Consider the following 19,022-nt stretch of genomic DNA (forward strand, 5'->3'; position numbering starts at 1 on the left):
TTCCATTTCTTTCTGATATTTTTCATAACCAATGAGATATAAGCTATTCCTTTTTTTGGATTTTTTTAGCTTTCTATTTTAAAGTAATTTTGGGCAAAGAAAGGATTGCAAAAACAGGACAAATCTCTTCTATCCCTATCCCGACTTCTTATACTCTTGAAATATTGTTAGTTTGCTTTAAATCCACAGTGTGATTATCAGGAACAGGAAATTAAAATTAGCACTGTGTTACTAATTCAACTTATTTGAATTTTACCTATTTTTCTACCAATGCCTCCTTCCTGTCTCGGAATCCCACGTTCCTTTAGACATTAGTTCTCCTTAATCCCTTCTAGTCTGTAACATTTCCTCAGTCTTTCCTTGTTGGTCATGACCTTGACGCTTTCAAAGATTATTGGTCAGCCATTTTGTAAAGTGTGCCTCAATTTGGTGTTTCAGCTGGTGTTTTTTTGTGATTGAAATGAGGTTTTGCATTGTGGGTGAAAATGCCACATATATGATGCTTTTTTTCTTCCTTCTTTCTACACTTATTAATTGGAATTCCCTCATGAGGAAGAGCTGCTTTATGTATTTGATTACTTATGTATATTAGTATGGATTTATGGGTGTTGATTTTATTCTATGGGTTAATCTGAGACTGTTTTTAATTATTTTGTTGCTCAGACTTATCCAGCTTTGGCCCTGAGAAACTCCTTCAGGCTGGCTTCTCCATTCTTTGGACTAGGCTCTATCTTTTTTGAGTATTTCCTTACTCTCTGGACCCATAAGATGTTTCAGATTTATCTTCTATTGTCCCTGTTCCAGCTCAGATACCGTTACGTTTCCTAGGAGCCCTATTTACTTTTATTGGATAATGGTGTTTAGAGACCAATATGAGCACTCAGTGTGCTCATTGTTATTGGAGGTCATTGGTTCTAGGCCTGTGAACAGAGCAAGGGCATATATGTGTGCACAGTAACCCCTGAATACCCATATATCTACTTTTTTGGATGTATGTTTACATATTAGAAATCATGAATTTGGACTAACACCTCTGATTCCAGGCCAACATCACAGAGTTCATTTTCACAGAGTTGGAACAAATAATTCTAAGATTTGTATGGAACCAGAAAAGACCCTGAATAACCAGAGGAATGTTGAAAAATAAAACCTTCCATGTAGTTTTGTGCTTCATTTACAATAGTGTTTTGCTCTGTTGTGGTGTTGTTATTCCTTTTTGGGTTTCCCTACATCCTGACTGTTTTTAATTATTAGTTTTATTTTTGGAGCATGCAAAAAGTATGTGAAACTCTACTATGGTCTAAGACTGGGCATTATGCCAATAAATATATCCAGAGAAGTGCTTCTCCTTCCTTATCCAGCCACCTCATGACCAATCCCTCCTTCTTCCCACTTGCCCCCCCCCCCCCAATACATAACTAACCTCTGGTTTTAGGTTTATGCTTCCTGTATTTTTTTTTTTTTACAAGTGAGGATACATGTATATTTTCTTATATTTTTTTTCTTATACAGTGGGTCACATACTATAGTCTGTTGAGCTTTGCATATTCCATCATGAAAATGACTCTGTGCCAGTTTATGGAGGTCTTCATTCCTTCTTACATCTGTACCATATTCCATTGTATGGATGTACTATAGTTTCTTCAACCATAAATTGTTTCCAATGTTTTGTCATTACAAAGCTGCAGTGAATATAACCTTCTGAGTATGTATTTTTGTATTATTGGAAGTATATCTTCCCAGAAGTGTTCTAGTTCAAGAGTTAAGTATGTATCTTATTAGGTCTTACCAAGTTTCCCTCTAAAAGGATTGCACTAGTTTTCATGCCCACCAGCAAAGTACAAGGGTGCCTTTTTCTTCAGCCTCACCAACAACTTTTCTTTCTTTGGGGGAGGGGAACAGTTTCATAGGTGAAAAATGATAATTCAGTGTCATTTCAGTTTCTATTTCTATAATTTTGCATTGCTTGGTCCTTTTTAAAACCTGTGAGGACTTTTTATAGCCTTTTTGTGAGTTGTCTGTTTGTGTCTTTTTCTCATATTTCTATTTTTTTCAGTCTTTTGTAACCTCAATATTTTAGGGTATTTTTTTTATATATTACAGATATTAGCTATTTGTCCATGGTATAGGTTATGAATATTTTCTCCCAGTTTGTCAGTTGTCTTTTGTTTGTGATATTTTTGTTATGTAAATACTTTAAAAACGTTCATGCAGTCAAATGTATCACTCTTTAATAGCTTCTAGATTTTGAGTCCTCCTTAGACTTTCCCTACCCACAGTTAAAGAGGAAATTGCCCATGTTATTGAAATATTTTGAAACGTTAAAAACATACAAATGGTAGGTTTGTTAAAATCATTCGGAACTGGGAATATTGAGACCCCTTCCTTATTCTTCTAACTGCCCAGCCGTCCCACCCGAGTCCTGTTATTATTGCCATCCCTTACCTGGTACTTAATCACCCCATCTTCGGGCTTCCATGATCTCTTTACACCCAGGGACTCCACCTAAAACTACTCTAGGGTATGGGAGACTATCTTGCCTTCCCCAGCACTTTTTACTCTTAAGTGTATTCTGTTTTGTTCTGGTAGCATTATTAAGCAATTACTTTAGAATTCTCTGCTGATTCAAGCCCAGAATCAGTACCTACACTTTACTTCCCTTCCTCCTTGCCTCGTCTCCTTCATTCAAGCAACTCCTAAAATTCAGCATCTTCTGTTTCCAAAGACCATTCAGCCACAGCCTCTCAGTAGATGAATGAGTGCATTCATAGCCATGCCTTCTGCATGAGACACATCATAGCCACGTGAGAGGGTATGCACCTGACACACTCTGGCCTATGCAGCAGAACACAGATAATACAACACCTGAAAGAAATATAAAAATGAATCTTTTCCACGTGTTGTAGACAAAAGTAGCTCCAAAATATACTGAAATATTTCATACTTATAAGTGTTAAGTTTTCTCATTCTTTCATTATGACTCATTCATTATGACATTTATATAAGTACATAAGTAGGATTTTGTTGGGGATCGTCAGCAGTTAAGTGCCTGCCTTCAGCTCAGGGCATAATTCTGGAGTCCCAGGATCGAGTCCCCTGTCGGGCTCCCTGCATGAGCCTGCTTCTCCCTCTGACTGTGTCTCTGACTCTGACTCTGTCTCTGTCTCTCTCTCTCTCTCTCTCTCTGTGTCTCTCTCATGAGTGAATAAATAAAATCTTTTTTAAAAAAAGTAGGATTTTGTTAGCATAGTATTTTGAATATCAATAAATTAATGAAAAATCTAAGTGATGTTTGAAAGGAAAAAAAGCTTTCCCTCAATCTTCCCTCTCCCCTTACCTTTTTCCCTCTCTCCCTCCCTCCCCCACAGTACAAACCAAAGGACGGAATCTGTCCTCAGGCTGCTGGTTTTGGAAGGTCAGAATGACCTGGCATTCTGCCTAGAAAAAGAAAGTGATCCACCAGGAAAGCCCAAGATGGAGCTAGAAGTCGTGGGGACTTGTTACTGCATAGCTATGCATTTCCATTTTTAATGTTGACTGGTGTCGATATTTTAATAATTGATCTACAGACCTCTCTGCGTGTTGTCTTGATAAATATTTACTATTTGGGTTAAGCAGTGATGGACCTGTTTCAGCTTCATGTAAATTATGTACATCTGAAGAAATCTAATGGAGGCTGAGACATTATTTAATAACACGAACTCTTGAAAATCATATAATATAGAAGGGAGTAAGAGCATTTTTGTTTCCTAGTATGTTGATTGATTGATTGATTATTTATTTTCTTTCAGGGATCCTCAAAGTCTAGACCCACCAGAAGTGAGCAATGCAAAACTGCAATATGCAGGCTGGGGTCCCAAAGGCCAGCAGCTGGTAAGCCAATCAAGCTCAGTGACCGGGTTTGAATTTGATTTTGTTCACACATCACAGAGCTGAATCTGTGATGCTCAATGTCTGTGTTTATGTCACTGAAATTTGGGAAAAGTACACAGAATATTTGCATAAAATATTATTTTATGTAAAATGGACATTTTTTTGTTGGGGAATTATTTTGAAGTTGGAACATCACATGCTTTGGTTCCCAGATCCAATGCCCTGAAAGTGGTCCCTGAGTGTAGCTGTGTGTAGATGACAGCCTTACCGTGAGGTCAAGGTGATAAGTCTTGTCAAAAGGATTATAAATAGAAATGAGTAGAATCGTTATTGAAAGCTTCTTTTGTTTTGCTCTCAGAAGTCTGGCTCTGTTCTTCGGAGGATTGTGGGGGTTCTTTTATTTGAGAAAGTAGATTTGCTGGCCCTTGTGAGGCCAGGCTCCTGTAAGTGATGTCAGCATGAAGCCAGCGCAGCCTCATGGCTCCACTGATCAGACACCCACATGGATTCCCACTTAGGTTGGCGAAACCAAGATGTTTCAAGAAACAGTGAATGGCAAAGCTGGTGTACAGCAAACAACAATTAAGAGACGAGGGCTCTGGTCCTGGGTGTTATCTAACCCTCAGCTGTCAGGCTGCAGTCAGCGAGCCCAGAGGTTGAGTGAAAGGCTAGGATAGGATGATCTCTAGGGTGTGTCTCAGCTCCAGCCTCACCCTAACTTAAAGCTGGGTGAGAGATGTCAGTGCTGCTTCACTTTCTTTCGGGAGATTGTAGCGGCCTCTGCAGGAAGCCTCTGGAGCATGAGATCGGGTGACACAGCCGGGCTCACCGTGTCTTTGATGCTGATTACATGAAGCTGAATTTTAAAAACTCTTTTCCTAAAATAACACAGAAAAGGGTTATTTTCAAAAGCTTGGGGTGAGATTGTACTAGACAGTCTGTGTTCTGTCTCAGAAATTAAAATAGTCTTGTTTTTCCCAATGACATGATTATATTCCCTTGGTTGCATATTAGTTTCATTGCCTTGAAATGGTCTAAAGACACAGGAGCATTTAGGTCACAGAACTGTCCTAGCTATTACTAAAGGACCCTGGCGCCAGACACGCAGCCATCGGGATTTAGCTAATGAGTCAGCCAGTGAAAGGAGGTCAGGAGGCTTCCAATCCCCAGTGGCAGGCAGACACCAATCCCCAGTCAGTGCGAGGAGATGAAGCTCACCTTTCCTGAGAGGCACCTAACTCTTACACGGGGAGAACCCGCAGCTTCCAGGAGGGAGCCCAGAGTGTTCAAGACTTAGTCTCCAGCAGCTGACGACATCCCTCTGCACTCATGACTGAAGTTGTTTCTGGGAAGCAAATGGTACCCACATCCACCAAGTCCTTCCGTACAGGTGACCTGGTGCCCCGCAGAGGCTCCCCTTGCTCTCCGTGATCCTTGGGGCATCTGCTGCCCCAGCCTCACTTGCCAACCTCCTCCCACAGCTCGAGGAAGAGCTCAGGGTAAGCAGCCTTCTTACAGACATCAGGAGAAGGACACTGACTCCCACACTGGTTAGCATCTCTTTCCGCAGTCCCACTGCCTTCCTCCTTGTCACCCAGTGATTATCACTAACCTAGGGACTCACGCCTCACATCGGCACACAGGAGAGGCCAGACCTTGAAGCAGAGGCCGCACAACCTGATCCTACCTTCTGGAAACGGCGTGCACTTTACAGAAAACTCACCCCACAGTTTGCCAAAGGGGGAGGGATGTGTGTGCAGGCATGACATGAGGGCTGCAGCTGGACTTCAGAGGCAGATGGGGCTCCAGACTGTTCACCCTCCAGACCAGTTACCTTCCCTGCCTGAAGGCACTGTTGCCTCTTGGATGATTGAGTTTATACTCGTGTCCTGCTTTCTGGGGGTTTGGGGTGGGTGTGAGTGATTCCAGAGTCATCACACTTAACTCCTTAAAGAGTAACTGGCCACAAAGCTGAGTTCACATCAGCTTCTCTGAGAGGCTGGGCTCATATCCTCAGGAGTGACACGAACTCCTGTTGCTGTGATGTCTTGCTGCCACTGATGTGTCTCTCCTCGGTTGAGGATTGATTAATGACCTAATACATTTTTGTGATCCTCAATCACTTAAACACTATGTAGTCAGGTGGAGGCAAGTAGCCAGGGTCTGTGTGACTGATGGTGCGGGAGGTTCAGCTCCCTTTCTGCTCCAAGGAGATGAACATTCAGTCAAGTGGTAATTGCTAATATTTGGGCTTAGTACCAAAACGTACTAATGTGCTCATGGAAGTTTTGAGTTTCTAAACTTTTTTTTTTAACTTTAGGGATTTTATTAACAGATCTTGTACCAAGTATAGCAGGCAATGTATCTCGCCTTTGGAAGCGTCCTCCGTACCCGAGCAGGGGTCAGCACACTCTTTCTGTAAAGGGGCCAGGTAGCAGATGCTTTAGGCTCTGCAAGCCCACATGGCCTTGGTCTCAATGTCTCCACTTTGCTTTTGTAGAGCAAGAGCATGTGTAGGCGATATACAAAGACGTGGACATGGTTGTATTCTGATAAAACTTTATTTACAAAAACGGGTATTTGGCTGGAGGGCTGTGGCTGCTGACCGGTGTCTCCAGGGATCCTGTGCTCTCCTGACTGTCCTCCCCCCACCCAGGAAAGCCTCACCCTAGGGACCTGCACCCTGGTCACAGCGACCCCTGCTGCTCACTCTCTCGGCAAAGGAAATCTGCAACCCCTGAGCAGGCCATGCAAACACTAACAGCATCCTCATTGACATTTTATTTTAAAAAATAAATACTGCTCCCCAAAGGAAATCTCCTCTAATTATAATGAGTCAGACTGAAATGAGTAATTCTCCTTCGGGAGCAGAGAGCACAGCTGCAGCTTGGGATCATCAGAGAGCTTTCCGAGCATCATCACCTCCTCGTTGGGAGTGACTGGGCAGGATTTATCACCTGTGATGTCAAGGCACTTGGCCCGGGGACCCTGTCAGCTCAGGGACCCTGCACGCAGCACCAGGAACTGGGCCAGCGGCATGTTGCCTCGTGCCTCTCTGTGGCCGCCAGTTAGTGGCTTTTGCCCATTTGGGTGACTTCTGTTGGACCCGCAGATGACATCACAGGTGATAAATCCTGCCCAGTTGGCCCACTGTTACAGGAAAGGGGAACGCAGACGTGGGGATGCCTCCATTCTGCCGGGATGGTGTCTGGGATGGTGTTGGTCTGTGAGCTCAGTTGTTCATTGATGGAAAACATGGTTGCTTTCAGAATTTGATGTACCGGCTGAGCCTGAAAACAGAAAAATGGATTTGGCTAGATTTAACAGAATTAAATGAGAAAATACATGTAAAGTGTTGAGGACATGTCTTCTTCCCCTTGCTCAGCACCCCCATCTTTCTGTGGTCGGTGTCCATAGTCATTGGCAGTGAAAACAGAAGTGACTTCACACTTTTTCCCCAGGCTGTGACTCTCTTCATTTTTCCTCTGCCGATGAATCTCTGCCTGCATTGAGAGCTCCTCTGAGTTTCTTTTTTTCATCTTTCCGTGACTCCCCATCCCTGCATGTTTGTCTCTTTATGTGCCCTCTTGTCTCTGCTAACCTAGAACACGATTGAGTTGTCTGTCTGGAAACATCCTTTCCTTTCCTTATACGTCATCTCTGCAAGGACATTTCACAACAACAGATGCCGAGGGCAGCTGCAGGGCCTCGTGTGCATGTCTGGCACACACCTGGGTCTCCGCACATTAGCATGCAAACATGGGGAACTTAGGAGGCCAGTTGCATAATGACGTTTTCCTCTGGAGCCGGGGGCCGTGGAGACTTCTGCAAATATGACTGCATGGCACTGGACGACTTGCAGGATTCGAGGCTGACATGTTTGCTGGTGGCTCAGATGATCAGAGATGGAGAAAATGGTTTTCTCTTTGGTTGGCCTACTACCACAGTGGTTATACATGGACAGCGTTGAGAGGGATATTTAATAAGCCTATTGGGAGTTCTTTAGTGTAGACGTGGCTCCAGCATGTGACAAATGAAGAGCAGGTAAAGGAGTCTGGGGACGCTGCCAGAACCAGAGCTGGAGCTGCCCTAGGCGCACAGGTGACCAGGTGGGGCTGACAGTCCAACAGAAGAAAACTGAGGAATACTCACAGGCTCTGCTGTCCCTAGTGGGAAAGGAAGCCGACTTACTCCCGGGCTCTGGGGCCACATGGGGTTGTGGTGTGGATGACCGTGAGAGATGCTCTGTGTCTTCTTGGAGACAAGAGAATGCAGTTGACTGTGTTTCCCTAAATGGGGGGATTTCAGCAGCACGTTATGAACAATTGCCTTGCATCCCTGGCTCGTGAGACCTGAGGATACTTCTCCAGGGCAAGTCACAAACAGAATAACTAACCAAGGACAGTGGAGGAATGCACTTACGGGGCTCCTTCATATGTGGTTCATGTAGCAGCTCTCCCAACAAAGTCTCAGGGCAGCCCGGACTCTCGAATGTTCGCCTGGTCCCAAGAGTTTTCAGGAAGGCAGATGTGACCAACAGTTGCTGTGGCTGGTCAGCCAGCCACCTGCAAAGAACCGGAAGGCCACTCCTTTGTGTGTGCAGTTCTGGCAGTCCTTAGTCACTCATCTATTTACTGTTTCAGTGAATTCTTACTGCATACATCCTGTGCTCTGGACCCTCCACCAAGGTCCTCAAGATGCAGAGGAAAGGTGGTTCTTTCCATGTCACAGACAAGGCATCTATCCCTGCATTTACCTGCTGGAAGCAGCTGCCCCTGCTTTCTGCCACCCTGCTGTCCCCACTGCATCTGTGTCCCCTCCACATGAGCTCTGGGTCCCGCGGGTGGCAGGGCCGCAGGAGGTGGGTGACCGCCCCACATGGGTGCCAGCCTTGTTCAACCAAGACTCCTGGGCCCTCCGGGCTTGAGACAGGGATGCCACCTACACATCCTCTACTGGCACATCCACTGCTTGCTGGTGCTCCTCCCATCAGAGCAGTTCAGCGCCTGCAGATGCCTCGGCCAAGCCCCTGAAGGCCTCCCTGCAGCCCCACCTGCCAGCAGGCTCCCCTCCCGGGATCCCAGCAGTGCCCCTCGCACTCGGACCCCGTTCACCAGTGTTCTCTCAGAGCTACCTGCCTGCTCAGGTCTGGTAACAGCCTTGGCTCTCAAACGACTGAGTCTATTCTAAGGAAACAAAGCTCTAAAAATCCACTTCTTGTGAGTGTTTGGACATCAGGGTTGTGTCCTGCCTACTTAGCACCATTTTACTGAAGGTTCTTCCTAATGCGTCAAAGCAAAAGAGAGCGAGGGTCTCACTGGCCAGCACTGACTGCTAGCAACCGGGTTATCCATCCAACAGTCACTAGAGGATCCAGAAGAATTCAAGCTGATGGTTTTTGTGCTCATATTGGGTCACTTCAGAGCATTTAGGTTTCTGCTGCACAGAAAAAAATAGTATTTAAAAATAGGGGCGCCTGGCGTCTCAGTCAGTGAAGCATCTGACTTCAGCTCAGGTCATAATCTTAGGGTGGTCGTGGGATCAAGCCCCACATCAGGCTCCCTGCTCAGTGGGGAGCCTGATTCTCCTTCTTCCTCTGCCTCTCCCTCTTGCTCATGTTCTCTGTCTTCCTCTGTCAAATAAATAAATAAAATCTTTAATAAAAAAGTCTTTAAAAATAGCCCATTGGCGCTGTAAAAATTCATGCGACTAGAATGTCAGTTATTCAGCATAACATAGATATCAGATGAAGAGATTGTTCTCCAAACACCAAAATGCTCTGGTAAAATGGAATAAAGAACACATAAATAATTGACCTGAAGATTTCCTTCGGGTCCCTCTTCGGGGTGGGCGTCTGCAAAGACGCTGGCAGCCACAGGGAGGACCACCTGCCCCGTGTGTGATAGCAAAGTGCAGACAGAAGAGACAGATGAGTGGCATAGACCCTGCAGCCCCAACCTGCCCCCGGGGATGGGCAGGTGTAACCAGGACACCTGCTCCCGAGCTGGGAGAGAGATAGCACGAGCTCAGGAACAACTCAGCTTTGAACCCAAGGGCCCTTGTCTGCAAACCAACCTCCTATTCCTTCTCAGAATCTGAAGGCCCTGATTTGGAGCCCAGAAAGAATGGAATGTTTATTTAGTGTATCCTATTTTTACAGACCAGTAAAAACAAAACTTCTAGCCTCAAAAGGGCCACATTCAGATCCTGATTCTGGCACTTACCAAAGGTATGATCTTAACCTACTTAATGTCTCCAAGCCTTGCTTTTCTCGTCCGTAAAAATGGTGATAATGACATGTGTCCTGTAGGGGTCACTGTATGGATTACATTAATTTATTTAAAGTACACGGTATAGAAACCAGAGTAAAGAAAACACTCAGTACATGGTGGCTCTGGTGGTTATTTCCTACTTGGAATTATTACTTGGCTTAACCAAAATGTAGAGAATGAGAAAAAAAATAAGGATTTCATCAAATGAACGTTTGGTGTGTGTCTAGTGGTGAGTCAGGCCATTCCCGGTAAAGCAGGGAGAAGCAGGCATGATGTGGGGTGTGGGTGGGCATCCAGAAGGCTCAGGCTCCCCTTCAGTGCTTCTCCAGCTCCTAGGAGGTGAAAGATGCTGTTTGAGAAAAATGTATCCCCCCATCCCTGTCCCTCTAGGCCTGGAGCTCCTAGCAGGTCTGTGTGTGTTGATCTCCTTAGAGAGGCCATTAGCGGGTGACAGCAATTGTCCTGCTCCGATGCCACTCCAGAAATTGTCCTTTAAATCCTTTAATAAGGATTAAAGAAGCTGGGCATAAGATCCCCAGAACTTAGTCATCTTCTAAGGGGCAGACTGTATCCTTGAGACCACTGTCTCTCCTTCCCCCCACCCCCAGCCCCTGGTAATCACCGCACTGCTCTTGGTTCCCATGAGTTCAGACTTTTTAGATTCCACAGGAAGTGAGATCATACAGTATCTGTCTTTCTCTGTCTGACTTATGAAATGGTAATTAGGTGCCAGGAGGGAGGCGGTAATATTTCAAGAGAGTATCAGATCACCTTAAACTTACACAAGGTTATGTGCCAATTATATTACCTCAGGGATGCTGGGGGAGAGCCTGAGGTCCACCTGCTTCCCTGCCCCGTGCACCAGGCCACCCTGTCCCGGGACCACAAGCAGAAACAGATGAGCCCCCACCCCCCCCCCAAGGGCACTATTGCTCACCCAGTTCTAAGTCACCAAGGGGGCAAAGCTGTGGTTTATTGACATTGACAAGTCCAACGAGGGGAGAAAGATGGATCATTCTAGCAAGAGGAAATTATTTAATGAAATGTCGTAGACATGGGGAGGACCAGACTGAAGTGACATCCCATTAATAACTTATAAAAGCCTCTAATCAGTTTGGGTTAATTTGGTATTCATTGTAAAAACATTCATCATGAGCACTGAAGTCCATGACAGTAGCCAAGAAATTAATATCACCGGGATGGAAATTGCCGTATGTATCCTCAAATAATGGATGGAGCGGTTTAGTGAGTGATTTACTAGCTCACCGAGGGTACCCTTCAAGTTTAGCACAATATGCTATCTCTTCGTGGCCCCGTGGGACTCAGCCACTTGATGTGCACTCAGGCAAATACGCTTGAGTTTTTGTACCTTAATCTCAGCAGATGGGGCCGCAGAGCTGCCTGACAGTCACAGTTGAAAAACGAGGCAAATTAGGAGGTGGTGGGTGGGACTTTCTCCTTCCACCAACAGGCTCTCAGAAGACACGGGGATTTCCATGCACAAAGAGAACTCATAACTGCGGGATTTTAGAGGAAGTAGGGAGGCCATGTAAATAGTAAAACTTTGGAGTTTTAAAACATTTTTGTCCTGCTGTACAAATACAGGGGAGGGTGTGAGAGAAAATTCATTCTTAAGATAATACGAAAGTATGTAGTTAAGCATCATGTGTTTGCACAGAAGTCCCTTCTCAATAGAAGCCAGAGTGGTGAGTAGAAACACACTCATGACAGTTGTCTGTCATAATAATTGTTTAAGCCTTAACCATCCCAAGTGTTTATAAGGAGAGTGATTTGCCAAAGCATGGCCATTGACGGAGTGAACTGTCATACAACCACAACCACTAAAAAACTGTAAGTAGACTGTATGTGAACATGGGAATATATCATCTACTGATTAGTATTAGGACTAAGAATAAGGTGTTTCATATCTGTTTGGCATATGGGAAAAGATGATTATTTTGGCCTGGCCAAACATGCACATTTTACCCACTTCTTTTTTTTTTTTTTTTAAGATTTTATTTATTTATTCATGAGAGGTACAGAGAGAGGCAGAGACACAGGCAGAGGGAGAAGCAGGCTCCATGCAGGGAGCCCGATGTAGGACTCAATCCCAGGACCCTGGGATCACTCCCTGAGCCAAAGGCAGACGCTCAACCCCTGACCCACCCAGGTATCCCACATTTCACCCACTTGTGAAAGTTTCCTGGGTACAGCAGCATTATATATTTATTAAAAATGGAGGGAAAAAGAAAATTCATTGTCAACTCTCAGGTGTAGGAATTCCACTCAGGAGGCATGTGCTCCATCCAGCCTCATGCAGCGTAGAACACGGCAAGTTCTGGGAGGTTTAGTTGGGGATAAGCCAGTCCTCAGGGATGACAGTGCCTTTAATTCGGTTAACTGATGCAAAGCACTATGCAAATGTGTCCTTTCTCCTGGCTCTGCTGCAGACCCTGAAGATGTGTTTTCCAGAACTCACTTGTTAGCCAAAGCAATTAAGAAAAAAGGTGGATTTAGGGTTGAAAACCAGGCCTGACCCTGTTGTGCATGTTGGTCTGGAGCATAAACTATGTTTCCTTCCTCATCAGAGCTCCCCTAATGCAATTGTGCTAGAAGCAGTGTATTATTTTCATGAAGAATCTAATTTAGAAGGATGCCTACATCCATCTTGGGAATATGAGGCCAGAGAATTTCAGGATAACCTATCAAATAGAATTTAAAAACAGGACTACGACACTACATTAAGAAAGAGTGCATTTACTGGTAGCTTCCTTAGACAATGTAACCAGACAGTTATAAATTAAAAGAATCTTTTTTGACCTACGATGGGGGCACCAGGGTGGAGGCCACAGTCCCATCTGGAGCCCAGTGAGGACATCCCCCATTACATGGAGAGAGTGGATTCTGGCCATTTGGAGATTTTTCCAGAAGCCTGAGTGGTGCTCAGCACCATCTGCACTGCTAAGTGTTCTCCTTCATGTCCGTAATGGGCTTTTTAGATCGTCTTGCAGATTTCTCCCATTTGAGGGGAGGGAACACCTCTATTTCATGATTCCTAAAATGTTTCACAGTTGGAGAAAGTAAAAGGAATGTTTGCACATCCTCGTCTGCGTAGAATAACCATGGCTTCTTCTTCCTCTAAACTGCCACAACCTCATCAGGGCCATAGACCCCAGCAGTTCAACATGGGCCTCTTGGTTTTACTGTTCAACTATTTCGGTTTGGAGTAACTATCTCCCAGACCATACAAGGACAAAGAATGTTGTTCATTGCCTTTTGATCGCCCACAGCCCACCACTCTGTATCTAGCAGAGTACAGGTTTTCAACAAATACTTGTTAAACGGATGATACCCAGAGGGAAAGCAGAATTAAATGTCAGATCCCAAGTTCTTGGAAATTGGAAAAACCTGGTGTCCTAACCTAAAACTTTTAAGATCTAACCGCTTGTCTGACACTTGATCGTTTCAGCAGATATGAGCAGCGCTATGGAAGGAGTTTGGGATCTTCGAGTCAGACTTCTGTTTTTCTTAAACTGTCTGTTATGCAGTGAATCTCTCAAAACAAAAATGTGAGTCTTCACTAATTAAAACATTAGACTGAACTTTCTGACCAAAGGGTTGGAACCCTTGGCTCTCCATAGGCATTTCAGAGGATAAAACCAACTCTGTGCTTATCCCACCAAGACACCAAAGGTGACTTTGTCCTGTTTATTTAAACGTCAAAGGGAAGACTTTCTGACGTGCGTTCCCCATTTACCCTCCAGGGATCGCGTCTCCACTGATAGACAACACGGAGATACTTAGTGCCCAGCACAGACAATGTTTAGCTCACTTGAACAAGTGCTTTCAAGAACTTTGGAGATACTTTAGCAGCATCTGAGTCAATTACTTGCCAATGATCCTTCTGCTTGTTCTACAAAACGGACTTTGCAGGACTCCTTTGTATCATTTTGCCAGCCTTTATTGGTTATTATTAGTCAGTTACAAATACTGGAAAGTCATAATACTTGACTTTTTGAAGGAAACTTTCATGACACCAGTGTCTTTCTACTCTGATGTAGTTGTGTTCACAGTCCGTGAGGTTTTATGTTGCTTGTCGGATGCCTAGGGAGCATGGATCTACTCATGACAGTTTGACTTTAAATTTACCTTAAAAAAATTCCCTATAATTTCAATATAAACTTAAATTGCATTCTAAAAGGAATAATACTACAAGGGAGCATAGATAATCGAGGAATCAATTAAAAAAAAAAAATAACAAACAGATCCTGGGCTCCTTGGTGGCTCAGTTGGTTAAGCCTCTGACTCTTGATTTTAGCTCAGGTCATGATCTCAGGGTCATGAGGTTGAGCCCTGTGTCGGGCTCCTTGCTGGGCATGGAGTCTGCTTACGATTCTCTATCTCCCTCTTCCCTTCCCCACTAAAGAAAAAAAAAAAAAACAGCAGGTCCTGTTTTATTTATTTTTAGACCGTGTTTTCTTTTTATAACCTAGTTCAGCTACTTCCACTTATAAAGAGCATAGCAAATTAGCAAATTGATTTTTCTGTTTGTTCTTCAGTTTGGAAACCTAATCATTTATCTGAATGGTTTTAGTTTTTACTCTAATGGCTTCAATGGCCATTAACATTTGGAATTATGTTTTTAATTTCCTGAGTTGGGCCTGATTTAATGAGTGTAAGTTATGCATGGGGGTGAGCCAGGTCCAGGCTAGCATCCTTATATGACCTTGCCACTGAGGCTCTGTGCCTGCTGAGCAGGGCTCTCCTGGGTTCATTCACCGTGCACCAAGCCTGCAGTGCCCCCGCCCTCCGCAGCTGCACCCGGGCTCTGCTCACCTGTCACCTGGCTTCACCGGGTTTCTGCCAAACCTTCCACGTGTCGTGTGTGGCGGTACCCGCTTCGCAGCCAGAGGCAACCCTGTCTGGTTTGCTGCCCAAATCAGAGCCTCATGCTCGACTCCCCCACCTTCTTCTTCCCTGTCTTGATCCATCAACAGTCCTGGGGGTTCTGCAAAGCCAGCTTTGCCTCTCCATTCCCACTGTCACCTCACACCTGGGTTCCTGTAACAACTCTGCCTGCTTGTCTCCCTCCTGGAATCCACCCCATCTCCAGAACCTTCTCCATTCTGCAACTGCGCGACTACATCAGCTTTCCCACGCAGAACCTTTCTGCTGTTGCGTCGGTTTTAGGGAGAAGGCCTAAGTCCCTGAGCCCTTCCTGGGCGTGCTCCCTGCCGTCACCCCACCTGCCCCAGACCCCCCCAGGCTAAGGATGGTTAGAGCACACCCTTTCTCCCCTGCTCAGCCAGCCTCCCTGCTGGTTAAAGCCATATTGCCTTCCAGATCCCAGCTCACTCCTGTTCTCCTACATCCTCCCCCTGCAGCCAGCACAGAGCTCGAGACCCTTCTGTTTCATCTCCTACTTGTGCCACCCTCACCGTCATCAAGTGTCACCCTGGGCAGGTATGTCCCATGCACTTACTTTCTTCCCCAGTGGACCATAAGCTCCCTAAGAACCTCTCCATCATCCCTAATACCTAGCCTTGACCATCGGTGAGCACTGAGGCAGAATGAGGGAGTCAGTCCACGCACGCAACTGCAACAATCAGTTCATGCAACTCAATTACCTTTCCCAGTAGAGGCGTAAACCCCCAGCTCATTGGTCCTATTTTCTTCTGTTTTCACCCTATGGTTAGCTGACCTGCTGTTTTAGGCCATAACGAGTGGCACACCTCCCTTAACTCTGGGCCTTTCCGGCCTCCATAATTACCCGTGACATCACTTTCAAGCTCAGGTGTAGCCAAGTTCCAGTAAACTTCCAGATTTCCAAAGAAATTACATATAGTTATGTAATTAATTTTCTCCATAGCCATACAAACTCATATGTTTTTTTAAAAAAATTAGGTGAGAAATGTGAATATTTAATGAAATTTGGATGAGTGAAATGTCTCCTAAAGTTGCTACTTGCTATTTCCTACAAACCTAATCACCGCAGGACAAGGGTCATGGTGGCTTAGTGATTTCTGTCTTAAATTTCCTGTGTTCTGCTTTATAAGATTAGCTGACTCCAAAATCTTCCTTCCAAAACACACAGAATAATAAAAGAATAACAAGTCAGTGGAAAAGGAAACCATCTCTTCTGGACTGACGACGCACCATGGAGCCTCGCTGCACCACATCTCACTGGTACATATGCAGTGCCGGGCATCTCCCTGTTTCCCTGGTGAATCGTATCTGGGCTGGAAATTGGTGTCAGAACAGAGCCAGCCTGTCAAGCAGCTGGGGCTGCCTTTCTCCTCCTGGGTCATAGAGACCCAGTGCCAGCCTATTTGTGATTTCCCAGTGAAGTGGCAGTCTATAAATCCTTCCTTCCAATAACTCTGAAATTTTATTGGCCAAAGGTTCAACAGCTTGATAGACATTTAGTGAAACAGATTGTTAGGACAGTGGTTCTCAGCTCCTCTGCACTAACTTTATACCCCAGAGGCTCTGATGTGTTTAGACCCAGGTTGGGGTGCACCTGGGTGGCTCAGTGGTCTTGGGATCGAGTCCTGTGTTGGGCTCCTGCATGGAGCCTGCTTCTCCCTCTGCCTGTCTCTGCCTCTCTCTGTGTGTCTCTCATGAATAAACGAATAAAATCTTTAAAAAGAAAAGAAAAGGAAGGAAGGAAGGAAGGAAGGAAGGAAGGAAGGAAGGAAGGAAGGAAGGAAGAGGGAAGGAAGGAAGGAAGGAAGGAAGGAAGGAAAAGAAAGAAGAAAGAAAGAAAGAAAGAAAAAGAAAGAAAGAAAGAAAGAAAGAAAGAGAAAGAAAGAAAGAAAGAAAGAAAGAAAGAAGAAAGAAAAAGAAAGAAGAAAGAAAGAAAGAAAGAAAGAAAGAAAGAAAGAAAGAAAGAAAGAAAGAAAGAAAGAAAAGGAAAAAGAAAAAGACTCAGGTGGCCCAGGTGTCGATTAAGTGAAAGCTCCCAGGTGCTTCTTATGTGCAGCCAGATGTAAGCATCACAGGTCCAGATGCTGGCAGGCAGGGGACCAGGTGGCCTCTTACATAAACTTTGAAGCCTCACAACCACATTCCAACTTCAGGACAAAAGCAAGAATTTGTAAGATTATGTTTTTAACCACCAGGCCTTTTAACAAAGAAGGGTGTTGCATTGAAATTGTCAGCCATTAGGACATTTCCAGTGAAACCATCCCTCTGAGAGGCAGCTGGACCCCATCAGACTCACAGCACATCCGGGAGGTTGCTAACTGCCTTGCAGATGGATTGCCATGTTCCTGGCCCCTGAATTTAGTGCCAAGTTGGGATCAAGATGTCTTAAAACTAGTTTTTCTTTTCCCTCTAACTGTGGGTAAGGAGTCATTGCTCACATGGCCAAATGTTTTACACAATATTAACCATTTTGAGTGTGATTTTCTCCAATCAAACCTATACACAATAAAGTATATTTAATACCTTAATAATAAAGTTTATTACAAATAAACGACAGCCTGAAGTCACAGAAGCACTGGCTTCAGGTTGTCACTGTATGGCTGCATAGCTCGGGACATAGACCAAAGAATACGCCAACCCTTCCCTTAGGGCTTCCAGTGCCCCAGCCTCCAGGCAAGGCGTTTTGTGTGTATGGCCTTTTTCATTCACCATATCTCCATTCAGCAGCGAGAAAATAGTTCAGAAAATGTGCATTACGTTTTGCCCAAGATCATGACTTAGTGATGGTATCAGAACTGAAACCCGAGTCTTGGTGCCCCTGCTGCTTTCTTTGTGCTGAGCTGTATGTCTGGGCTTCAGTGTCCTCAGCTGAAAAGCCGGAATGACTTATCTCAAGACCAGATGAGTTCATGTCTACGAAAAGTCTTTGAAAATCTTTTAAATGCCCTGCAAATACAAAGTGTTATTATTACTGTGAATGATGAGGTTCGTATTCACGTCGCCCAGAACCTTTTTTTTGCAGAAACCGACTGTCTCCTGACATGGCCTCAGGTGTCATCAATCTAACACCCTTACCTTCGTCCCTACTAGCACCCTGAAAGTGGACCCACCTGTGATATTTCCATACAGAATCTCTGCAGGTTCCCTAAATGACCTGTCAGAACCCCAGCTCAGACACCAAACCCCAATAAAATATTCCTCCCATGAGAGACCAGCTCGTTAGTCCAGGAGGACATAAGTCACATGGAGTGAGTGGTGCACAGAGCTCTTTTAGAGGGGGTAACAAAGAACAGGCTGTATGTCCCCTGCCCCAGGGGGTGACATTTGTTTTTACTACATTTACATTTTTTGTTTTGGATGCATTTTTTAAAAGATTATTCATTCATTCATTCATTCATGAGAGACACAGAGAGCCCAATGTGTGACTTGACTCCAGGACCCCAGGATCATGCCCTGAGCCGAAGGCAGACGCTCAACTGCCGAGCCCCCCAGGTGCCCCTTCAGATGCTTTTTTATATGTTAATGAAATGCTTTATTATGAATACACATGAAGTGCAAAGAATAGTAAAATGAACAGTCATACCTTCCATGCAGCAAGAAGCACAGCAGGTGAGTGGGGCTGCACATGCCGGGTCCCCTTCTGTGTCTGCCCCCTCCAGACGAACCAGGCCTGAATTTTCTCTCTGCTTCCCTGCTGCATTTACAAGAATGTTTTACCACATATTTGTGACTCTCTAAATAGCATATCACTTATGTTTTAACTGATGTAACCGTTGCCATATGTTGCTTATACCCCTATTGCCTGAGTGTGGCCCCCAGCCTTGTTGGTGTTCTGTGTATATTGATACATGGGCTCTAATCGAGTCTTCTCAATCGTACAAACCTATCCCAAGGCCTTCATGCAGGCTTCTGTCTGTGGATATGCAGCTTGTTTCTAGTTAGTTTTTAATT

The 19,022-nt window shown here is 44.8% G+C and overlaps 1 protein-coding gene across 4 annotated transcripts in view; it reads left to right on the forward strand.

Moving 5' to 3' along the window:
* Nucleotides 1–19,022, forward strand: part of DPP6 (dipeptidyl peptidase like 6) — an 829,290-nt gene that overhangs the window by 664,826 nt on the left and 145,442 nt on the right. For all 4 annotated transcript variants that reach the window (XM_025451902.3, XM_025451878.3, XM_025451870.3 and 1 more), the window contains exon 7: nt 3,792–3,873. In XM_025451902.3, the coding sequence (XP_025307687.1) occupies nt 3,792–3,873 (82 nt within the window). The remainder of the gene's footprint in view (nt 1–3,791; nt 3,874–19,022) is intronic.

Source organism: Canis lupus, chromosome 16 (assembly GCF_003254725.2).
Source record: "Canis lupus dingo isolate Sandy chromosome 16, ASM325472v2, whole genome shotgun sequence".
NCBI classification, from domain to species: Eukaryota; Metazoa; Chordata; class Mammalia; order Carnivora; family Canidae; genus Canis; species Canis lupus.